The 21,605-nt window shown below is 40.3% G+C and overlaps 3 protein-coding genes across 5 annotated transcripts in view; 2 read left to right on the plus strand and 1 right to left on the minus strand.

The window, feature by feature from the left end:
• NOXRED1 (NADP dependent oxidoreductase domain containing 1) overlaps positions 1 to 8,435 on the plus strand; it is a 21,226-nt gene extending 12,791 nt beyond the window's left edge. The window contains exon 7 of the mRNA XM_019733434.2: positions 8,258 to 8,435. Within this exon, the coding sequence (XP_019588993.2) occupies positions 8,258 to 8,435 (178 nt within the window). The remainder of the gene's footprint in view (positions 1 to 8,257) is intronic.
• The window catches only part of SAMD15 (sterile alpha motif domain containing 15), a 24,742-nt gene extending 4,169 nt beyond the window's left edge, over positions 1 to 20,573 (minus strand). The window contains exons 1-3 of one of the 2 annotated variants that reach the window (XM_074327145.1): positions 18,503 to 20,573; positions 17,517 to 17,615; positions 6,014 to 10,899 (exon numbers count right to left, since the gene is read on the minus strand). In XM_074327145.1, the coding sequence (XP_074183246.1) occupies positions 10,663 to 10,899; positions 17,517 to 17,615; positions 18,503 to 20,572 (2,406 nt within the window). In that variant the 5' untranslated portion in view covers position 20,573 and the 3' untranslated portion in view covers positions 6,014 to 10,662. Of the gene's footprint in view, positions 1 to 6,013; positions 10,900 to 17,516; positions 17,616 to 18,502 lie in introns of those variants that run through there. The other variant, XM_074327146.1, reaches the window with a different exon arrangement.
• A 122-nt stretch (positions 20,574 to 20,695) lies between these two features.
• TMED8 (transmembrane p24 trafficking protein family member 8) overlaps positions 20,696 to 21,605 on the plus strand; it is a 34,283-nt gene continuing 33,373 nt past the window's right edge. Inside the window, exon 1 of one of the 2 annotated variants that reach the window (XM_019733436.2) lies at positions 20,696 to 21,037. In XM_019733436.2, the coding sequence (XP_019588995.2) occupies positions 20,932 to 21,037 (106 nt within the window). In that variant the 5' untranslated portion in view covers positions 20,696 to 20,931. The remainder of the gene's footprint in view (positions 21,038 to 21,605) is intronic. The other variant, XM_019733437.2, reaches the window with a different exon arrangement.

Consider the following 21,605-nt stretch of genomic DNA (forward strand, 5'->3'; position numbering starts at 1 on the left):
TGTCCGGAGACCCTCTGCTTAATCTTCTCTGAGAATAAACCTTCTGTTGGGAAGGGGGCGGGACCGTCTCCTGATGGGACAGTGTACTGGGAGGGTCTCTCTCCTTTTTAAGATTTTTAACCCATCATCCTCTTATTAGCCCCATCTTACCCCCACTTCCAGATATACTTGGCCCCACTACTTCCTGAGTCTTTTGTGGCTTCTATGATGTAAACGGACTGTGCCTTGGCTCAGTGTTATTACTTGTCAGTATTACTTGTTAATACTTGTTATTCTTTACAGCTTCCAAACTGTTGCTCTTCTGTTTTCTCTCAGTGTCATTTTATTTTTGTTGCCTATTTTTCATTTGCGTTGTTTACGTTTATCTATTGTTTTGTAGAAGCTTTTCAGTAGGAATGTTTTTTGTGTAGTGGAAATATTTTTCATATTATTTCTCTTTTGGTATCTTTCAGAGGATTCTAATTTTTGTAGTCAAAATTGTCAAATTACTTCTTTTTTTTTATTAGTTTCAGGTACACAAGACAAAGTAATACTTAGACGTTTATCATTTATATCCCTCACACTGTGTGAACCCCTCTCCCCCCATCCACTATCCCTCTGACATCGCACAGAGCCATTACATTTCCACTGTCTCTATTCCTAATGCTGTACTCCACTTCTTGTAAGTATATACATACATATATATATACATATATATGTATATATATAAAATTATAGTTGGCATTCATTATTGTTCAGCTTCAGGTGTACAGTGAAGTGATCAGGCATCTACATCATCCCTGAGGTGGTCTCCCAAATGGGACAAGTGCCCATCGGATACCCTACAAAATCTTTACATTATTGATTACATTCCCCAAATTAATTTTCAAAACCCCCTGGCCATCTTGTGGTTACCGACTATTTTCTAAACCTCTCACCTTCCCCTTTATCCCCACCCCCCACCGCTGCCCATCTAGCAATCCTCAGTTTTTCCTCTATGTCTCCAAAACTGTTTCTGATTAGTTCATTCACTTATTTTTTTCTTTACATTTCACATATAAGTGAGGTCATATGGTATTGGTCTTTCTCTGTCTGACTTATTTAACATAATGTTCTCTAGGTCCATCCATGTTGTTGCAAATGGTAAGATTTCTTTCTTCTTTATGGCTGCGTAATACTCCATTGTATAAATGTACCACAGTTTTTTAATCCAGTCATCTACCGATGGGCATTTCAGTTGTTTCCATGTCTTGGCTATTGTGTATAGTGCTGCAATAAACATAGGAGTGCATAAAGTTTTTTGAATTAGAGTTTTGGATTTCTCCGGATAGATACCTAGGAGTGGAATTGCTGGATCATAAGGTAGTTCCATTTTCAGATTTTTGAGATACCTCCATACTGTTTTCCATAGTGGCTGCACCAATCTGCAATCCCACCAACAGTGCACAAGCGTTCCCTTTTCTCCACATTCGCGCCAGCACTTGTTGTTTGTTGATTTATTGATGATAGCCATTTTGACTGGGTGGTATATCATTGTGGTTTTTATTTGCATTTCTCTGATGGTTAGTGAGGTTGAGCATTTCTTCATATGTCTGTTTTGCCATCTGTATGTCCTTTTTGGAAAAATGTCTCTTCAGGTCCTCTGCCCATTTTTCAATTGGGTTGTTTGTTTTTTTGGAGTTGAGTGAGTTTTTTATAAATTTGTGATATTAACCCCTTATCAGATATATCATTGGCAAATATCTTTTCCCATTCAGTAGGATCCTTTTTGTTTTATTGATGGTTTCCTTTGCTGTGAAAAATCTTTTTAGTTTGATGTAATCCAACATGTTTATTTTTTCTCTTACTTCTCTCACACGAGGGGATCTTACTCCAGGTAATGTCTGTGAAGTTTCTTCCTATATTTTCTTCTAGGAATTTTATGGTTTCAGATCTTACATTTAAGTCTTTAAGCCATTTTGAATTTATTTTTGTATATGGTGTAAGCAGGTGGTCCAGCTTCATTTTTTTGCATGTGTCTGTCCAGGTTTCCCAGCACCATTTATTGAATAGACTCTCTTTACCCCACCGTACATTCTTGCTTCTATTGTCATAGATTAAATGGCCATATAGGCATGGATTTATTTCTGGACTCTCTATTCTGTTCCATTGATCTATGTGTCTGTTTTTATACCAGTACCATGCTGTTTTGATTACTGTAGCCTTGTAGCATAATTTGATGTCAGGTATTGTTATACCTCCCACTTTGTTCTTATTTCTCAAGATTGCTGAGGCTATCCAGGGTCTTTTATGGTCCCATATAAATTTTAGGATATATTCTATTTCTGTGAAAAACGTCATTGGTACTTTGATAGGAATTGCGTTGAATATGTATATTGCCTTAGTCAGTATGGACATTTTAACTATATTAATTCTCCCCATCCATGAACATGGTATGTGTTTCCATCTATTTGTATCTTCTTTCATTTCTTTCTTCAGTGTCTTATAATTTTCTGAGTACAGATCTTTTACTTCTTTGGTTAAATTTATTCCCAGGTATTTTATAGTCTTTGGAGCAATTGTAAATGGGATTGTTTTTTAAATTTCTCCTTCTGATGTTTTATTATTGGTATATACAAATGCAACTGATTTCTGAATATTAATTTTGTATCCTGCTACTTTACTAAATTCATCTATCAGCTCTAATAGTTTCTTGGTGGAGTCTTTAGGGTTCTCTATATATAGTATCATGTCATCTGCATATAATGACAATTTTACTTCCTCCTTACCAATTTGGATGCCTTTTATTTCTTTTTCTTGTCTGATTGCTGTGGCTAGAACTTCCAGCACTATGTTGAATAGAAGTGGAGAAAGTGGGCAACCTTGCCTTGTTCCTGATCTTAAGGGGAATGGTTTTAGCTTTTCCCCATTGAGTATGATGTTAGCTGTGGGTTTATCATATATGGCCTTTATTATGTTGAGATATGATCCCTCTATTCCCACTTTCTTAAGGGTTTTTATCATAAATGGCTGCTGGATTTTATCAAATGCTTTTTCTGCATCTATTGATATGATCATGTGATTTTTATTTTTCATTTTGTTAATGTGGTGGATCACATTAATTGATTTGTGGATGTTGAACCACCTTTGCATACCAGGGATGAATCCCACTTGATCATGGTGTATGAGCTTTTTAATGTATTGCTGAATTCTGTTCACTAATATTTTGTTGAGGATTTTTGCATCTATATTCATTAGCGATATCGGCCTGTTTTCTTTTTTTGTGGTGTCTTTGTCTGATTTTTGGATCAGGGTGATAGTGGCTTCGTAAAAAGTGTTTGGGAGTCTTCCCTCCTTCTGGATTTTTTGGAAGAGCTTGAGAAGAATAGGTGATAATTCTTTTATGAACGTTTTGTAAAATTCACCTGTAAAGCCATCTGGTCCAGGGCTTTTGTTTGTTGGAAGATTGTTGATTACTGATTCAATTTCCCTGGTGGTAATCAGTCTATTCAGGTTTTCTGTTTCTTCTTGAGTTAGCCTTGGAAGGTTGTACACATCTAGAAAATTGTCCATTTCTTCCAGATTGTCAAATTTGTTGGCATATAGTTGCTCATAGTAATTTCTTAAAATATTTTGTATTTCTGCAGTGTCTGTTGTCACTTCTCCTCTTTCATTTCTGATTTTGTTAATTTGGGTCCTCTCTGTCTTTTTTTTAATGAGTCTGGCTAAAGATTTGTCAATTTTGTTTATCTTCTCTAAGAACCAATTCTTGGATTCATTGATCTTTTGTATTGTTTTTCTGGTTTCTATTTCATTTATTTCCACTATGATCTTTATTATCTCCTTCCTTGTACTCCCTTTGGGCTTATTTTGCTGTTCTTTTTCCAGATCCCTTAAGTGTGAAGATAAACTGTTGATTAATGATGTTTCTTGTTTCTTTAGGCAGGCCTGCAATGCTATGAATTTCCCTCTTAGGACTGCTTTTGCGGCATCCCATAGATTTTGGGTCATTGTGTTTTCATTTTTGTTTGTCTCGAGATATCTTTTGATTTCCTCCTTGATCTCCTGGTTGACCTAGTCATTATTTAGTAACATGTTATTCAGCCTCCATGAATTGGTGTGTCTTCCAGTTTTTTTCCTGTAGTTCATTTCTAATTTCATAGCACTGTGGTCAGAGAAGACAATTGGTATGATTTCAATTTTCTTAAATTTATCAAGACTTGTTTTGTGGCCTAACATATGGTCTGTCTTGGAAAATGTCCCATGTGCGCTTGAGAACAACGTGTATTCTGCAGCTTTGGGGTGAAATGCTCTGAAAATATCGATTAAATCCAAGTGGTCCAATGTATCATTTAAGGTTGTTTTCATATTGATTTTCTGTCTGGAAGACCTGTCCCTTGTTGTCAGAGGTGTGTTGAAGTCCCCTACTATGATAGTGTTACTGTTGATCTCTGTCTTTATGTCGGTCAATATCTGTTTTATATATTTAGGTGCTCCTATGTTGGGTGCATAGATGTTTACCAGGGTTATATCCTCTTGTTGGATCGATCCCTTTATTATTATATAGTGCCCATCTTTGTCTTTTAATATGTTCTTCATTTTAAAGTCTATTTTGTCAGATATAAGTATTGCAACTCCAGCTTTTTTCTCATTTCCATTTGCATGAAATATCTTACTCCAACCCTTCACTTTCAGCCTGTGTGTGTCTTTTGATCTGAGGTGAGTCTCTTGTATACAGCATATACAAGGGTCTTGCTTTCTTATCCACTCAGCCACCCTATGTCTCTTGATTGGAGCATTTAATCCATTTACATTTAAAGTGATTATTGATAGGTACATAGTTATTGCCATTTTTAAATTTGTAGTTAGATTGTTTTCATCTTTCTTCTATTTACAGAAGTCCTTTTAGTATTTCTTGCAATGCTGGCTTGGTGGTAATAAATTCCTTTAGCTTATTCTTTTCTGGGAAGCTCTTTATCTCTCCATCAACTTTAAATGATAGCCTTGCTGGATAAAGCAATCTAGGTTGTAGGCCTTTGTTTTCCATCACTTTGAGTATCTCCTGCCACTCCCTCCTGGCCTTCAATGTTTCTGTAGAAAAGTCATTTGATAGTCTTATGGGAGTTCCCTTGTATGTAACCCTCTGTCTTTCTCTTGCTGCTTTTAGGATTCTCTCTTTGTCTTTAACCTTTGCCATTTTAACTATAATGTGTCTTGGTGTGGACCTGTTTGGGTTTATCCTGGTTGGAACTCTCTGCACTTCCTGGGCTTGTATGTTGGTTTCCTTCATCAGGTTAGGGAAGTTTTGGACATTATTACTTCAAATATGTTCTCAATCCCTTGCTTCCTCTCTTCACCTTCTGGTATTCCTATGATGCATGTTGTTGTGCTTGATGTTATCCCAGAGGTCTCTTAAACCATCTTCATTGTTTTTATTCTTTTTCTTTCTGTTGTTCTGTTTGGGTGATCTCTGCTAACTTGTCTTCTAAGTCGCTGATTCGATCCTCTGCTTCATCTAACCTGCTGTTAATTCCTTCAAGTGAGTTCTTTATTTCAGTAATTGTGTTCTTTAGTTCTAACTGGTTGTTCATTATGATTTCTACATCCTTCTTTATGTCGTCTCTAAGCTCCTTAAACATTCTTATCATCAGTGTTCTGAACTCTGTCTCTGATAGGTTGGTTACCTCTGTTTCATTTGGTTCCATTTCTGGAGGTTTCTTCTGTTCTTTTATTTGGGACATGTTTCTTTGTTTCCCCATTCTGGCTGACTCTCTGTGTTTGCTTCGATGTATTAGGTAGATCCCCTAGAGTTCTTAGTTCTTGCTGGGTTATCTTATGTAGTATGTGTCCTTTATATTCGACTTGCACTACTTCGTTCTTCTCCTCTGTGTGTGCTTCAAAGGTGACTCTTGTGTATATTGTCCTGTTAAAGAAGACCTTTAATTGCTTTTCACTTGTGAGTAGGTGGGGTTAACTCCTAGGCTGACTAGCTGTGAGACTTGGCTCTGCCCACTGCAGGGTGTTCTGCTGCATGAGGGTTGACCACTTAAATGCGGTTTGGCCTCTATGGGCTCTTGTGCCTGTAGAGAATTCCCTCTGGGTGTGTCACTTGTAGGTCAAACCCAGTAGTACTCTGGTTTGGTTTGGAGTTGGCCTCTGGGTGTGTTGAATCTTGTGCCTCTTAAGCTGGGCCCTGGTAGGGCAATTTCAGAACAAAGCAAATCACCAAGCACAACAACAACAAAGAAAAAATCAAATTCCTTCACATGTAAAAACAACCAACAACCCCCACTCAATACAGGCAAAGATATCAAAGATATAAAGACAAAACAAAACAAAACAAAACAAAACAAAACACAGCGCCAGTCTTGGTTTAAGCCCACCAAGTAATCTCCAGGTTGTCCTCTGCTGTACCAAAGAGTTCTCTGCGTATTGTGCAGGCAGAGCCGGTCACCTGGTGCCCAGAGTGACGTTGGAACTGCAGATTTAGATGAGTGGGGCTGAGGGGTCTGGACGGTAGTTTCTACAAAGTCAGTGCAGTTTCTGCTCTTGCCTGCACATATGCGCACTGAGAGTAGCACCACCAGCCCTGTGTCCAGTTCTCCTGAGTCTTAAGGCACTTCTTCCGTGTGTGTGTGTGTGTGTGTGTGTGTGTGTGTGTGTTTGTGTAGTGGGTGGGAGATTTCTGAGCTGCTGAAAGCCCAGAGCTGCGTTTGCCACCTACTGCTGATCCCTGGGAGTGCCTCCGCAGTTGTAATTGCCCTGCCCTAGGCAGGCCAGAAAGGGTGGGGGCTGGAGATGGAGGGGTCGTCTCTCTCCCAGCCCAGCCGTGTCACACTCTTCCTGCAGTCCAGAAAAGGTGGTGGCTGGGGGTGGAGGAGTCTCTTCTCTCCTAGCCCAGCAAAAATCACACTCTTCCCAGCCTCTTCCCTGGGTCAGAGCTGCAGGCCAGTCTTCCCAGAGCCTGAGCTCTAAGGCTCCTCTGTAATCTGACACTACTCCTCAGTTCAGGGCCAGTTTAAGTCTCTGGAAGGGCGGGGGTAAGATTGGAAGGGGGGGAGGGGCCCAGGTATGGAGTTTGTGTCCTTTGTCTGGCCTAGGGCCCAACTGGTGGTCTCACTGAGGTTATTGCCTCAAATGCTGGATATGCTGCCCCCTCAGCGGGAGAGATCAGCTGTGGGACAACGCAGGGAAAGAGCCCACCTCCAGGCTTTTGTGTTCTCTGTTCCATCCTGGGATCCCCTGCAACTCTGCAGCTGCAGATGCCGGCCGCGTTTCCACCGCTGCAAATGCGGGTGTGTTTCCACCGCAGCAGATGCGGGCTGCGTCTCCACAGCCGCAGATGCAGACCGCGTCTCCACAGCCGAAGGTGCGGGCTGCGTTTCCACAGCTGCAGATGGGGGCCGCGTCTCCACTCTGCTCCCTTCCCTCTTTCCCTGTTTGCCCAATTTGCCCACCTTCAAGTAATCCTTGCACGAGTCTCAGCTGTTCTGTGTGATGAGCAGAGAGTCCTCTGATGGGTTGTAGATGTCCCGTTTGTGATAAGATCCAGAGGAGAACTCAAAAAGTGTGCCCCGCTGCCGCCATTCCTATGACATCACTCCTCAAATCACTTCTTAATGGCTTTAGGGTTTCAAGTCATACTGATAAAGACCTTCATCCCAAAATATTCAATATTTTCTTCTAGGATTTTATTTTCACTATGGTTAAATCTTTAATCAATTTAGAATTTTCAGTACTTTTCATTTTAGAAAGCCAGCTGGCTTTCTAAACTAACACTACATATAGAGTAGCCAATCCTTTTCCTACCAATTTGAAATGTGATTTTAATCATTTGCTAAACTACAAGATATTCATGGACATATTAACTTCTAATTTTTCCCTATAGAATTGAACAGGATATCTTTTTTCTTTCTTAAAGAGGAAATCTGAAAAGAAATGAGATCCTTTCCCTTCCTAATGTCCATGATCCTTTTACATATTCTCTTTCTAAATTCAAAGAAAATATACTGAAAAAGACGTCAAGGTCATTATTATAACCATTCTCTAATTATGAATTCCTCCCCAAAAGCACTTAGAGAAATGTACGTAAGTGCGAAAACTCATCCTAGGTAAAATTAAATCCACATATTGAATAGTTTCAGCTGAATTTTTAATTTAACTATGAATTTTAATTAGTTTGATATAGAAAAGGAAGAACCTTATTTCCAAGTAGAGGAAAACTTAAAGGAAATGTCAAATCAGATGTATTGGACAGACAAAAAAGTAACAGTATATATATGTATCTTTTTCACCCCAGGCCTTTCCCCTGGTTTGAGCTGACTGCTGTGCAACTCAGGGAAACTCCCTTGAGCCGGCATCTCTTAACCAACACTGCCCTCCGGGACCACCTTATGCATCTGTACTGTGATTCGTTTGGCATCTCCCTAACCAAAGAACAACAGCCAGTGGTTTCCACGGGCTCTCCATCCCAATAAGAGAGGAGACCTCAGGAATTAGGATATTTTCCTCTCTACAATGGTTGTACCCTGATTATCACAATGGATGGTGGGAGGCATGTGACTGTACGGTGTTTGCCATGGGTTCAGCACTAGGGGATTAAAAAATTGTACTGATGGCTCTTTAAAATGTAGAATAACGCAAGAAGTCCTTGACATTGGTATAGTTGTGTGTATCTGGCTTTTGGAAGCAACCAAATGAAACTACATAACCTGACATACTTAAGCAAGCTGCTTAATACAAATTATTTGTCTTCTAAAAGCTAAATTTAGGAAATTATAATGTCATCATTAGACAGTTACATACTGTAGCTTCTTTTCCTATAGCAGTATGTAGCTGACAAAGGATACAGCTTGATTTTCCTACCATTTTAGATAGAGAAATAAAATGGGTGGTAAACAATTATGACTTATTTCAGATCACATATATATGTGTGTGTGTATATATATATATATATATATATATATATATATATATATATATATATGTAAATATATATATAAAACTGTTCTGGTATGATCTTATTTAAAGCTCTTTCCATTTAAAGCATTCTTAAACCATAAAAAACATTTTTAAAAATAGCTGGCATATTAAATGGCTAAAAATAATTTTGTAAAATATAGATCTTATTCCTATAGTGCAAATGTATTTTCTTTATGTTTTGCAAGTACTTTGTCACTTATATAGAGCAGAATACAACAGCAGTGACCATTACGCTGAGGCAGGGTGACACTGACTACACCCTTCATTGAACAGAACCACTGCATGCTAAATGCTAGAGTGTTTTTGAACAAAACCATTTGCTATATAAGTAAACCACCATAGTCTTAGGTTATTCATTTACATTTTTCTTTTTTGTATAATTGTGAGCCAGGTACACTCAATGGTATTAAATGGTTTGAGATAAAGTTTTGTTAGTCCAATTTGGGCAAAAATTAGGTTCATCATCAAATATTAACATTCAGTAGGAATGCTAATTTGAGGCACTGTTCCTTCTCTCAGTAGAAAACAAAATGTATCCCTTTGACCATTCAGGTACAGGGAACTGGACAGGGTATATCATTGCCCTTCTGGATTATACCTTATAGTGGTTTTTAGGATTAAGAAGTGAGAGTGGGAAGAAAAAGAGCAGTTAAATCTGTGAAACTAGAGAGGAACTAGAGTTATTCAAGCAACAAGAAGTATTTTGTAATTTCTTTTGAGCAGTCAAGTCACGGGTAGACTCTGGCCCAAATTTCATTTTATAAAGGTCTGGAAGGTACCACATAAAAGAGCCTTGTAAACGAACCCCAGACCGTTCTCCATAGTCAATGGTACTTCCATAAGCCATGCTGTTTGTAAGGATAAATACAAATCTAAACAATTATTTAAAAAAATTATTCCCTGATGCCAAAAGGGAAAAAGAACTTTCCCCTTCCTTTTTCTCCAAACATTTTATTTAGAAAACTTGTACTTTAAGTCATTTTTCTGTTTTTGAGATGGATGTAAATCTTTTAAAAAGCTGAATAAGCTTTCTACCAGGTTTATACCCCAGGACTGTCTTTTTGCGGACCTTGGAGCCATTTCTGAATTGTCAGCATCCAGGAGGATGGTACCTTGTCTTCCCGAATCCGTGGGAGTTTAATGTAAGTGCCTGGATCCAAGTAGTAACTTCCTGTTTGTCATAGAGGTATGAGAAGTTTTATTTTTCCTTTGGATACAGACAGTCAGCCTGTATAAGTAATGGATTGAATCTGCCTGACTATGTAAAAGGGTGAGATTTCCTTGTCTTTGCCATCTCTTTAGTGGCTTGCCTGTGATGTGCGTCACAGACTGATTTAATACTGATTCAATAATAAAACTCTTCCTTTTTCTGCATTTGTGGAGAGGATTATCTGGGTTGGCAGGAGATTTTACTTTTAATTCTATTTCTCCAACACGTTCCTACTACCTGCTGCAGTTCTAGAATTTTTTGGGAATTCTTACAATTACCCGGAAAGAGAAATATCGCTGTCTTTGTTTTAACAAAAGGCTAAATTGAAACACAAAGGAAAGGTGCTGTGAGTCGCCATAGAACTAGGAATAGAGCCGGCAGTTCTAATTCTGATCCTTAATGAAGGGGAGAAAAACAACAACAACAATAACAACAACAACAACCCAAAAGACCATATTTCTTCTCCCAAGTAATTTAGTTTGATGTTTCAAGCTAATTGTAATGACTTTTCCCTACGGCTCAGTGTAATATAATTCCTTATTCTCTTCAGGGGCAGTTATTTGTGGGTCATAATCCTGTAATCCTGCCACTTGCACAAATTCAGATAAGGTCAAGGAATCAGATTTTACCCCAGTATGACCTTTTCGCTCTAAAAATAAGCCGATATTGTCCCTATAGGGAAGGCTGATGGTGCGTCTAAATAATGGCTCTTCAATTCCCAGTAGCTCCCGCGTGTGCCGAGAAATGACCTGAAATACAACGATAATTTTTTAATGGGTCTAACCTGAAAATACATCTAACTCAAAGCAGTTATACTTAGTTACACAGGACTCTTGAATGCTAACCCCTTAAGTCATTTCTATGGGAAAATAAAATAATGAAATAACACTTTGAAAGGTTTACTAACCTGGCCTTATCATAACAAAGTTCTTAAGAGAAACATCACGTGATTTATCTTTTTAAAAGTTCCATTTAAAGATGTTTCTAGGCTCTTGCATCAGATGGCCACGGATGGGCTCATTTCTTCCGTTTGGCTGAGCAATCTGACCAATCATATGAGCAGATAATGTATTCAGATTAGGAGCCATGACTGTCTCTGGGAAGGTTAATAACTAACTTGTCTATAAGGAGCTCAGTTAATCTGCAACTAAGAAAAATAATCATTACTCAAATAGTTATTCAGTTTGTTTGACTAAAAATAAATGTCAAACAACAAAAAGTAGACATTAAAGTTCCAGCTGTTTTATTATGAGTACCTATACTTGTATATTCTTTTAAAACAGGTTTTGCCACAATTTTCAGTGTCTCTAAAACATAATTTGTAGTCATTGAGCACCATGCCTCTTGGTATTCTAGATTAAACTGTCATTGCATTTTCAAATTCTAGTCTTAATCATAGGCCTGTTATTAACACTGCTATTTGAATTCATAGTCTACATCTGGATGAGAATGTAATCCATGAAATTGCTGCTAGAATACATCAAAGGAATATGTGGAATGGATTTTTTTTTTTTTAAGGTTAAAACTACTGGCCATAGTTACAAGGCTATAATATTCATACCACAGACAATTCTAAACCTGATGCAAAACTTCCCATTAGCAATGCATTTGAGATAGGCAAGATACCTTTCTTCTCAAATTTTACTTGAGTTGGTCTTGTTTAGACTCTAGGGATGGTTTGTGGGTAAGAAACGGGTCACATGTTGTCTTGCATTCCCAATGGAAAGACTATTTGAGGTCTTGTAAGCAACTGAGGTTTCTAAGAGTTGAGATCCAAATGACTACAGGTGGCTCTTAAGAATTCTCATTTGTAACTGATGTTGCTACATTGAGCACCTTATTTGGTCAGCACCTCCCCCTGACTCTCCTTTTGCATGTCCCTTACCAGAGGGGGTTATTTCACAGATTCCCTGAGGTTTACAGATGTTGCCTCCAGCAATGACCTTGTAGTTACAGACACATTCACTATTAACCAAAAGAGCTACATGCCCACTCTAGGCCAACAGAGTCCAGTACTGTTTAATATTCTAATTCAGAAATTAAAGGTGTTATAAAGTTTTTGGTTACATGGATTCAGGAAGTATAATCTAACCATCCCTCCTCTAATTCAGGATCCTTAAAGTATGTCTGCAGTTCACTGATGGACAATGGGGGTCCTCCGATGAGCCATAAATTAATCTAAAACTGTGAATTCTTTCATTAGTGCTGATGAATAAGAAGCAATAGACTTTATTTTTGCTTAAGACTTAGAGCAATTTACTAGTAACTTACTTGAGTTAGTAAGGATTATTAAAAATAGGTATTCTTGAAGATGAGTGTTAGAATTTTCTAAGAATTCTTCATTCTACATTCTAGGATGGTGGCTCATATTCAATCACCTACTTCACATAGTCTCAAACAGGTGTTTGTAACATCTATAGTCTTCAAGAAGAGTCTATTATTACTATGTCATCACTGTATCTTGTGTTGATCATGATTTTCAAAGCCAGCTGTTCTTGCTTTTGTTTGTAAACCGCTGATGGTTTTGCTTCATCATTATCAATTTATTTACACACTGTTCAGTTACCTTATAGTAAGTAACTATGCACATTTGCTTAATTGGAACCTATTATTTACTTTAATTAAAACCTACAGACATAATTGTTGTGGTTCAAATATGAATCATCTGTATTGTGCCCCCATTATTACAACAGATATGTAGTTTCCTTACAATCTGCTTGTGGATTAATTGTGGATTGATTTAAAATGTATTTTGCTGAGGGAAAGAAGGCAGACTCAAAGGCTACATACTATTTGATTCCATTTATGTGACATTCTGGAAAAGGCAAAACTATAGGGACGAAACACAAATTAGTGGTTGCCAGGAACTGGGTTAGAGGGAAGGGCTGACTACAGAGGGGACATAGGAGAAATATTAGGGTGATAGAATTATTCTGTCTGGTTCTGTGGTGGTGGATACATGACCCTGTGCATTTGTCAAAATCCAAAATCCATAACAATGAGTGACTTTACTGTACGCAAATTTTTAAAAAGCCAGGATTTTCTGGGAACCCATGATGGAATATAGGCTGGGGACAAATGAATCTAACTATATTACAAAGTAAGACAAAGAAAGAAAACCAAAAAACCTACCAAGCAGAAAAAAGTAAGACATAATTAATATAAGACCTGGTATTATATGTTATGTTATATTATATTATATTATATTATATTATATTATATTATATTATATTATATTACATTATACCGGGTCTTATAGTAAAATAAGACTGGGTCTTATATTAATTTTTGCCCCAAAAGACGCATTAGAGCTGATGGTCTGGCTAGGTCTTATTTTTAGGGAAACACAGTAGTAATAACTGCTGCAGGCAAGATCCACTAATCAATGCTACACTTAGTGGGCAAACATTATGGAGAAACAGATCTGTATAGCCTCACACTATCTCCTCCAGTATATTTATTACGGTGGTAGTTTTACTCTATATCCATAAACTCTTTGGTACTCCTCCCTCCAGGAGGTGGAGCTTACTTCCCTTCTCTTTGAGTGTGGACTGGACTTGGTAACTCGCTTCTAATGAATAGACTATGAAAAGGGAAGCACAGTAATTTTATAGTGAAGTCACCTGGCAGATAGCACCTTAACCAAGTAATCAAGGTTAATACCTCCAGAAATAATTCGTGTTGATATCATGTACTCCCTGATATGATGAAATGAGAAGGGCTTATCACCTCTCTGATAGTCTCTCCCCAAAAGCATAACCTCTTGGGGAATCTGAGGCAAACTAAAATTGAGGGAAAGCTACAAAATACCTGACCACTACTTTTCAATGTGTCAAGGTCATAAAAGACAAAGATGAAGAAGCGGTCACATATTGAAAGAGACCAAGGAAACATGACAGCTAAACGCAAGGTGGTTTCCCTGATGGGTTCCTGGAACAATAAAAGGACATCAGTGGAAAAACTGCAGAAATCTGAATTAAGTCTGTAGTTGTTTAATAGTGTTTACCGCTGTTAAGGTCTTAGTTTTGACAAATGGACCATAATGTTAACATAAAACGTTAACATTAGGGGAAGCAGGTGAAGAGTATACAGGAACTCTCTTTGCAACTCTTCTGTAAAACTAAAATTCCTTAAAAATTAAAAGTTAAAGTACTTTTGTCTAGTGACAACTGCTGACATGTTATGAATTTGTGCTCTTTAAATAGTTTGCAACAAGGCAAAGGTAGTAAAATTGCTGCGATATTATACAGCTTATCAGGCTATACTTGGTAATATGAAATCATGCATACGAAAGGAATAAGCAATTAATCACAAAGTTCTTTTGTTCACTTAGAGAGACTAGAAAGAATACTTAAAAGTATTTTGAGAATTATGTTCTAAGAGAAAAAACTGAAGCTAGTGTAATGCTGTCTTGTCTAGCTTGCCTAGAATAAATAAGATTGACTTTCTCACCCCTTTTTACCCGGTAATAATACATCCCTACAAATGGGAAAAACAGGATAGTGATTTCAGGAGCTCCCCTGGCCAGGCAAAAAGAAGAATTATGTTTCTTTCCTCCTGCACTCCTCACCAGTCTCATCTATACATTTAGCTCTTCTCTGTTATCTCAGTATGTTGTAGGAAGGGCAAAGGGAAAGGTGACTTATTTCTGCAGGTGAACATGAGTAATTGCAAAATTAAGTAAAATGAAGTTGAAGAGAACAGAAACTGACCATAAATTAACTGCAAAGCGTGTAAATGGCATGCACACTTTCAAACATCGTTCAATTTCTTAGCAGCATGTCCAGAATTCTGTACTTTGGAGCAACCTGTTCCTCACCACTCCTTCCCCTCTCCCAAGACCCATGAGTGATGATATGGAAGAGATAGCATGAAAAAGATAACTGCACTGCTTGTTGCTGGATGAAGTGTAGATGTACTAGGTGCTATAATTATAACAGTGGGAGTGAAAATACTTAGGGTATCAGGAAGGAAGGTAACTGGCGTACTTAACTTCATGTACGAGCTCTAAAAAGTTACCTGTATCCTAGTGTATAATTAGCTTTTTTATGTGGATCTGAGTGTCAAGCAAAGCTTATCTAACATACCTTTGAATGTCTTGATCTTTACGTTACTCTAGTGACCTCAAGAAGAGGCCACATTTGTCTGGTGACAGTGATAATAAGTATTCTGAAGTTTGCTTATTCAAACTTCTTGAGATATAAGGGTAGACCACTGGGTTCATCATTTACTCTTGAGGATTTCAGAAGATTTTTAAGACTTCTTGTTTCTTGCAAGACCAGAAAAAGCAGAATTAGAATTTTCATTATTGCATGTCAATACTGTGCTTTGGGAACTAGAATGTCAAGAAAGCAAAATGAATTGGCAGATTCTTAAAAATGCTTTCCCATGATAAAAAGCTGTAACATTTAAAAATACTTAAATGTTTCAGGAATTTGGATTACACGTTACTATTTTGCTAATTCTGTTTCTTATTTTTATTTAGAAAATTCAGTACACTATAAGAATGAGTAGAAATAAGAGCTCATAGACACAGTTGTATCAACTTTTCACATAAAAAGAGTAAGATATGGATCGGGTAGTACTTGGTAGCTACGTGAGGGCATGTTTGGAAATACCAATTTAGAATAAGTGGTCCTTTTCTACATTATGTACATGGTTACAACATTGTTCTTTTAGAGAGGCAATATCGGATAGTGGTTTAAATCGAGCATGGATTGGGAAGTCACACAGAATGGATTTGAATCCTGGCTCTTAAACTTACTATCTGGATAATGTTGTGTAAGTTGCTTCACCTTTCTGGGCTCCGGTTCTCTCTTCTATAAAATGGGGATTAAGGGAAATAATATATGTATGGTGCTCCATACATAGTAAGCATTCAGAGAGGATAGCTATTAGTAGAGTTCAAGAGATTAAATGTTCACTCAGAACTATGTGTTCGATAATTTAAAGGATTTCTTTATGTCTTGTTATCAGGAAAAGGGCTTCGGTATTAACATGAATAATTTTCTTATTTTCTAAATCATAGACTTATGGAATGACAGGGTTCTAAGGCCTGATCAAGAGTCGCCTAGGGAACAAATTCCAGGTTTTACTCTAGACGTAATGAATCAAAATCTTTGGAGTATGGAGACTAGGAATTTTTTTCCCCCCTTCTTCTACCTCCCTCTCACCCTCCTCCAGTTCAAGCCGTTGTTTCTCAGTCTAGTTGTGTGGGACACAGCTCCCTGGCCTATGTGGGAATCGAACCTGCAACCTTGGCGTTAGGAGCACGGCGCTCCAACCACCTGAGCCACCGGGCTGGCCCTTAGGAATCTTTTTAAAAAAATCTCGTCTGATTCCGAAGACTATCCAAGTTGGAGAACCACTGAGGCAGAACCACTTACTGGCAAGAGTGTACCAAATGAAACCACTGGTATGTTGGGTGGGGGATATTATAGGAAAGGTTATAAATGAGATTAGGTATGTGAAACTTTGTAAACTATTAAACACTGTAAATGGAGGGTACTGTTATGTAAAGAAACATGATCATGGACTGTTGGTGCTGGAGAGATCTTATGAAACTGAGGTCCAGAGAGGTTAATGTAATGTGTTTTCAAGTTAGATAGCAAAGCAGGCAAAACACATGTTGTGTTATGTAAGTGCCAAAGGGGTGTTAGAGACATAAAATGTATGAGAGCTTGGGAGGAGAGGTTACTGTGGCCTGGGAAGGTCAGGAAAAACTTTATGGGGAGATGAGAATTGGGCTGGGTCCTAAGGATGATTAAGATTCATATTAGTCATACAGGAGAAGGGGAAACTGAGCAAGGTTGCAGAAGAGAGGAAGGCAAAAGACAGATTTGGGAGGGTGTGAGTGAGACCTGTGAGGCTGGAGCAGAAGGTTCATGTAGGAGTTTGGCAGGCAGAGAATAGTGGCTGGAGAAAACTTGGGGAGGGCCTTGTATCCCAAGCTAAGGAGTTGAGACCACCTTGTAAGCAGAGATGATCCAAAGAGGTTTCTGAGTAGTATATAAATGGTTGGAAAGTGAGAATTTAAAAGCAGTACCCTTGAACCCAAAGGGCCTACCTACATACAGAGGCTAAAAGCAGAAGGCTACTGGAATGTTTTAGGTATAAGGTAATAAAGGTCTGAACAAGTGGGAATGGAGAAAACCAGACGCTAGAGGAGGAGCTAACAGTTCTTGGGATTTTTGTGAGGATCAAAGGAGAGAGAGGAAGGAACCACTGTGAGCCTGGGGGCCTGGGAGTTTAATAACACCACTGACAGAAATAGGGGGTTGGGGGTTGGGGCAGGGGAAGGAGGTTGGTTTGAAGATGGATGGTAGCATTGTTACAGCGCACAATGGGGAAACTATACACAACTCACCTTCATGTCTTCAAAATCTGTTATCCCCATCTGAGGGAGGTTTGAGCAGTTTACATGGATGAGTTTACGGCCACTGATGAAGTTTGTGGTAAAACACTCCTGTCAGTACAATAAGAACAGCACTCAAAAGATGTACGACAAATGGAAGGAAGAAACGGAGGAAGGAAAAAGGAAGGAGGAAGGAAGAAGCAGAGAGAGAGAGGAAGAAGGAAGAAAGAGTTGGAAGGAATGAGGGAATAAATTACGTTTGTCTTTAGTTCTATGCTGAGCAAAATTTTAAATTTGAGTTAAATTTAAATTTGGTCATAATCCTAATAATTTTCCATCTAAGCTCTTGACAAAATTTCATACTGCCCCTTAAATTGTTTTTGGCATGATACAAGTAATGTTTCTTTCATGCCTCACTTTTTAAGTATGGGGTTGCAAAGATGGCAGACCTTATGTTGTTTTTTGGTAGCCTAAGAACATGGTCAGCATTAATAAATAAGAGGATTCACCCTATCTTTTTAATAAAACGATTTTTAGTTAACTGGCTATTTAAGTTAGCACTGTTAGGTGCTCATGGTACAAATGACATACTTGGGAAACCTAAGATTAATAGCACAAGTTCCAGTTAAGGGAGCTTGACAAGCTACCAAAAAGGTACCAAAAAGTCTACCTTGGACAAAATCTGTTTAAAAAAAAACAAAAAACATTTTCTATGAAAAGAGGTCTATATAAATATCTGAGCATTCAAGGATTACAGGGAAGTATAATTACTGTGATGAATAGGAAAAACAAATGTGACTCTCCCTCTGTCTTCCAAAATACAAATATATATATAGACATCAGTGGAAAGGCCAGAATCGAAATCCGTTACCTCTACCATAGTCCAAGACTTTTCTGTACTCCTTCTAGTAAGAAAGAGGCGAGAGCTCAGGTAAGGGTAGAGGAATAGGAGGTAGAAGGATGAGAGTGTGATTTCGAAAAATGTTATTTTTGTATACCTTGTATTGAGGGAAGCCTAGCTCGCTAATCCACTCTGCAACTTTCTCTGGGCTCCACTTAAGATACTCGAATTGTAGCTCAATCCTTTCTTCTGGCTGGGTTTCTTTATCTTCATCTACTAGTTTCTCCAATTCTAGGGACAAATCTACAACTTTCTTCTTACTTAAGGACTCTTTTAAATCCCTCTGAGACTCGGAGGGATATAAGTCATTACTGGTATCAGTAAGCTCATACAATTTGGGGGGTTCTTCTGAAAATTCATAAGCTGTATTTACTGAGTCTACCTCTTCTACTGGGAGAGACTCTAACATAGAGTGTTTTGTAAACTTTTCTTTTACTAACAACTTTCTTCTTTGATAGTCAGAATGCTCTAGCTTGTCCTTGTCTACAAAATGCTTAGATTTGATTGGTTCTGGCCTCTCTTCGTTGGCAAATTCTTTATGTGTCTCTCTTACAAGTAGTGGTTGGGCTTTATCTGGTAATTCTAGATCTTTCTCCTTAGTTGGCTCTGTTTGTGTCTTCTCTTGAACCTCTGTTTTGGTCTTCCGTGGTGGCACTTGACCTATTTCCTTAGTTGATTTACGTTGTATCTTTAGTTTTTTCTTTGGAAACTCTGGTGTAGTCTGTTCTGGAGGCTCTAGACCTTTCTCCTCAGTTGACTTTCCTTGTATCTCCTCACTAGACTTACTTGGTTTCTGGTCTGGAAAATCTGGTTTGGTCTGCTCAGGTGGCTCTATCCCTTTTTCCTCAGTTGATTTTCTTCCTGTCTCCTCTGGAACCTCTGGTTTGGTCTCTTCTGGAGGCTCTAGGCCTGCCTCCTCAGTAGACTTTCTTGCTTTCTCCTTTGGAAATTCTGGTTCAGTCTGCTCAGATGGCTCTGTCTCTTCCTCTTCTGTTGATTTTCTTCCTATCTCCTCTGGAACCTCTGGCTTGATCTGTTCTGGAAGCTCTAGGCCTGCCTCCTCAGTAGACTTTCTTGCTTTCTCCTTTGGAAATTCTGGTTCAGTCTGCTCAGATGGCTCTGTCTCTTCCTCTTCTGTTGATTTTCTTCCTATCTCCTCTGGAACCTTTGGTTTGGTCTCTTCTGGAGGCTCTAGACCTGCCTCCTCTGTAGACTTGCTTGTTTTCTCCTTTGGAAACGCTGGTCTAGTTTGCTCAGATGGCCACGTCTCTTCCTCTTCTGATTTTCTTCCTATCTCCTCTGGAACCTCTGGTTTGGTCTTTGCTGGAGGCTGTAGACCTGTCTCTTCAGTAGACTTGCTTGGTTTCTCTTGTATAAACTCCAGTGTGGTCTGCTCAGATGGTTCTGTCCTTTTCTCCTCAGGTGACTTTATTTGTGTCTCCTCTGGAAACTCTGGTGCGGTCATCTTTGGTGGCTGTAGATCTGCCTCTTCAATTGGTTTTCTTGGTGTCCCGTTTGGATATTCAGGTTTGGTCTGTTCTGGAGGTTCTAGACTTGTCTCTTCATATTGCTCTCTAAGTGATTCCTCTGGGATCTCCGGTTTCGTCTCCTCTGGTAACTCTAATCTTGTCTCAGTGATTGTGGCTCTTGGAACCTCAGACTCAGTTTCCTTCGGTAGCTCTAGATCTGTTTCCTTAGCTGACTCTATGAGTACATCCTCTTTAACATCTGGTTTGGTCTCCTCCCGTGGCTCGAGTTCTGGTTCCTCCAGCTTTTTATCCATGGTGACCTCTAAGTCTTTGAAAAGCTCTCCTCCCATCTCTCTGGATGTCTCCAGCTTTACCTCTTGGGGAATCCCTGGCTCAGTCTTGCTAGAAAGGTCTATCTCTGACTCCTCGGGAATCTCTTCTTGGGACCTCCTGGTTGGTTTTAGGTTTGGAGGCACATTCTTCCTACTCTCTGGCGCCCCCTCTTTGAAGTCCTCTTCCTTCGTCTCTGGCTGTGGCTCTTGGTCAGTTTCTACGAGTAGCTCCAGGCCTGCCTCTGTCGTGGTGTCTGGTTCGGCATCTTCAGCTGCTTTAAGAGGCCCAAGCAGTTTTTGTGTCTGAAACCCCAGGTCTTCACCTTCATCTGGACCCGAATCGTAATCTTCTGGGACTTCAGCCATGACGCAGATTAGCCCCAGCGCCCAAGCCTCCTAGCAACACCAACTTCCGATAGCGTCTCTATGGATACCACGATTTCCGGCCGGGTCTCCCCCAGGTTTTGTTTGTTCTTTCTATCCCGGACTTTAAAAACCTGCACTGGAAAGTACGCAGTAATCCTGCCCGCGTCCGCGCCTCCCGCCCTGGCAGGCCCGAGCGCTAGCGACCGGCCGGCGCCCGGAGCGCTGCCCCTTCCGGCCCGCGGGCTCCGCTCGGCTCCGCCCGGCGCGCCCAGGCGGCGGCCGCGGGCACTCACTCTGCCTTCGGCTGTTTCCGGAGTCAGTCGCGGCGGGCGGCGGAGGTGCTGCCGGCGCGGCTGCAGATGTCTGACCCGCGGGCGGATGACGGGCCGGGCTCCTGGAGCCCCGAAGCCGGCCGAGAGTCGGCAGGCGGCCCGGGAGTGGAGGGGAGCCAGGCGGCCGCCTCAGGTACGCAAGGCCGGGGCACCGGCGGGTGGGCGCCGCCCGGCCTCAGGGCCCCGCACCTTGGCGCCAGGCTCGGCCGCGTTGTGCTCTGCGTTCCCCGCTGGAGCGGCCCCGCCTGGGCAGCCCGTTCGCGCGCGGAGCCCCTGTCTGCGCTCCTGCTCGTGCCCCGCTCCCCCGGGCCGTGACCCCTGCAGCCGCCACCCCCCGGGCCCTGGTCTACGCTCGAGGTTCTTTTCTTCTGTTTCGAGTGCCTTGGTTCCTGCTCTGCTTCCTTTCTCAGATCAGCCCAGATGGTAGTGACAGGGCTGCTCTGCCCCTGGCGCCTCTTCAGCTTCAGCACGCCCCGGGTCACTTCTTGGCTGCTGTCCCCAGCCCCGCTGGCCTCGCTCCCCGGCTCTGGCTCCCCACCCGGATCCCCACCTTGGTCCCCAGCCCCAGCCTTTCCACGCGCCTCGCGGCCCCCATGCGGGTAGGCAGCGTCCCTTTCCCATGTATGGAACCCCACTTGGTTCTAGCCTCCCTGCACAGAGGTCCCTGCCTCGCCTTCATCCCCTCGATCTCGGAGTGGGAG

The sequence above is a fragment of the Rhinolophus sinicus genome, linkage group LG03, assembly GCF_036562045.2.
Source record: "Rhinolophus sinicus isolate RSC01 linkage group LG03, ASM3656204v1, whole genome shotgun sequence".
In the NCBI taxonomy this organism is placed as follows: domain Eukaryota; kingdom Metazoa; phylum Chordata; class Mammalia; order Chiroptera; family Rhinolophidae; genus Rhinolophus; species Rhinolophus sinicus.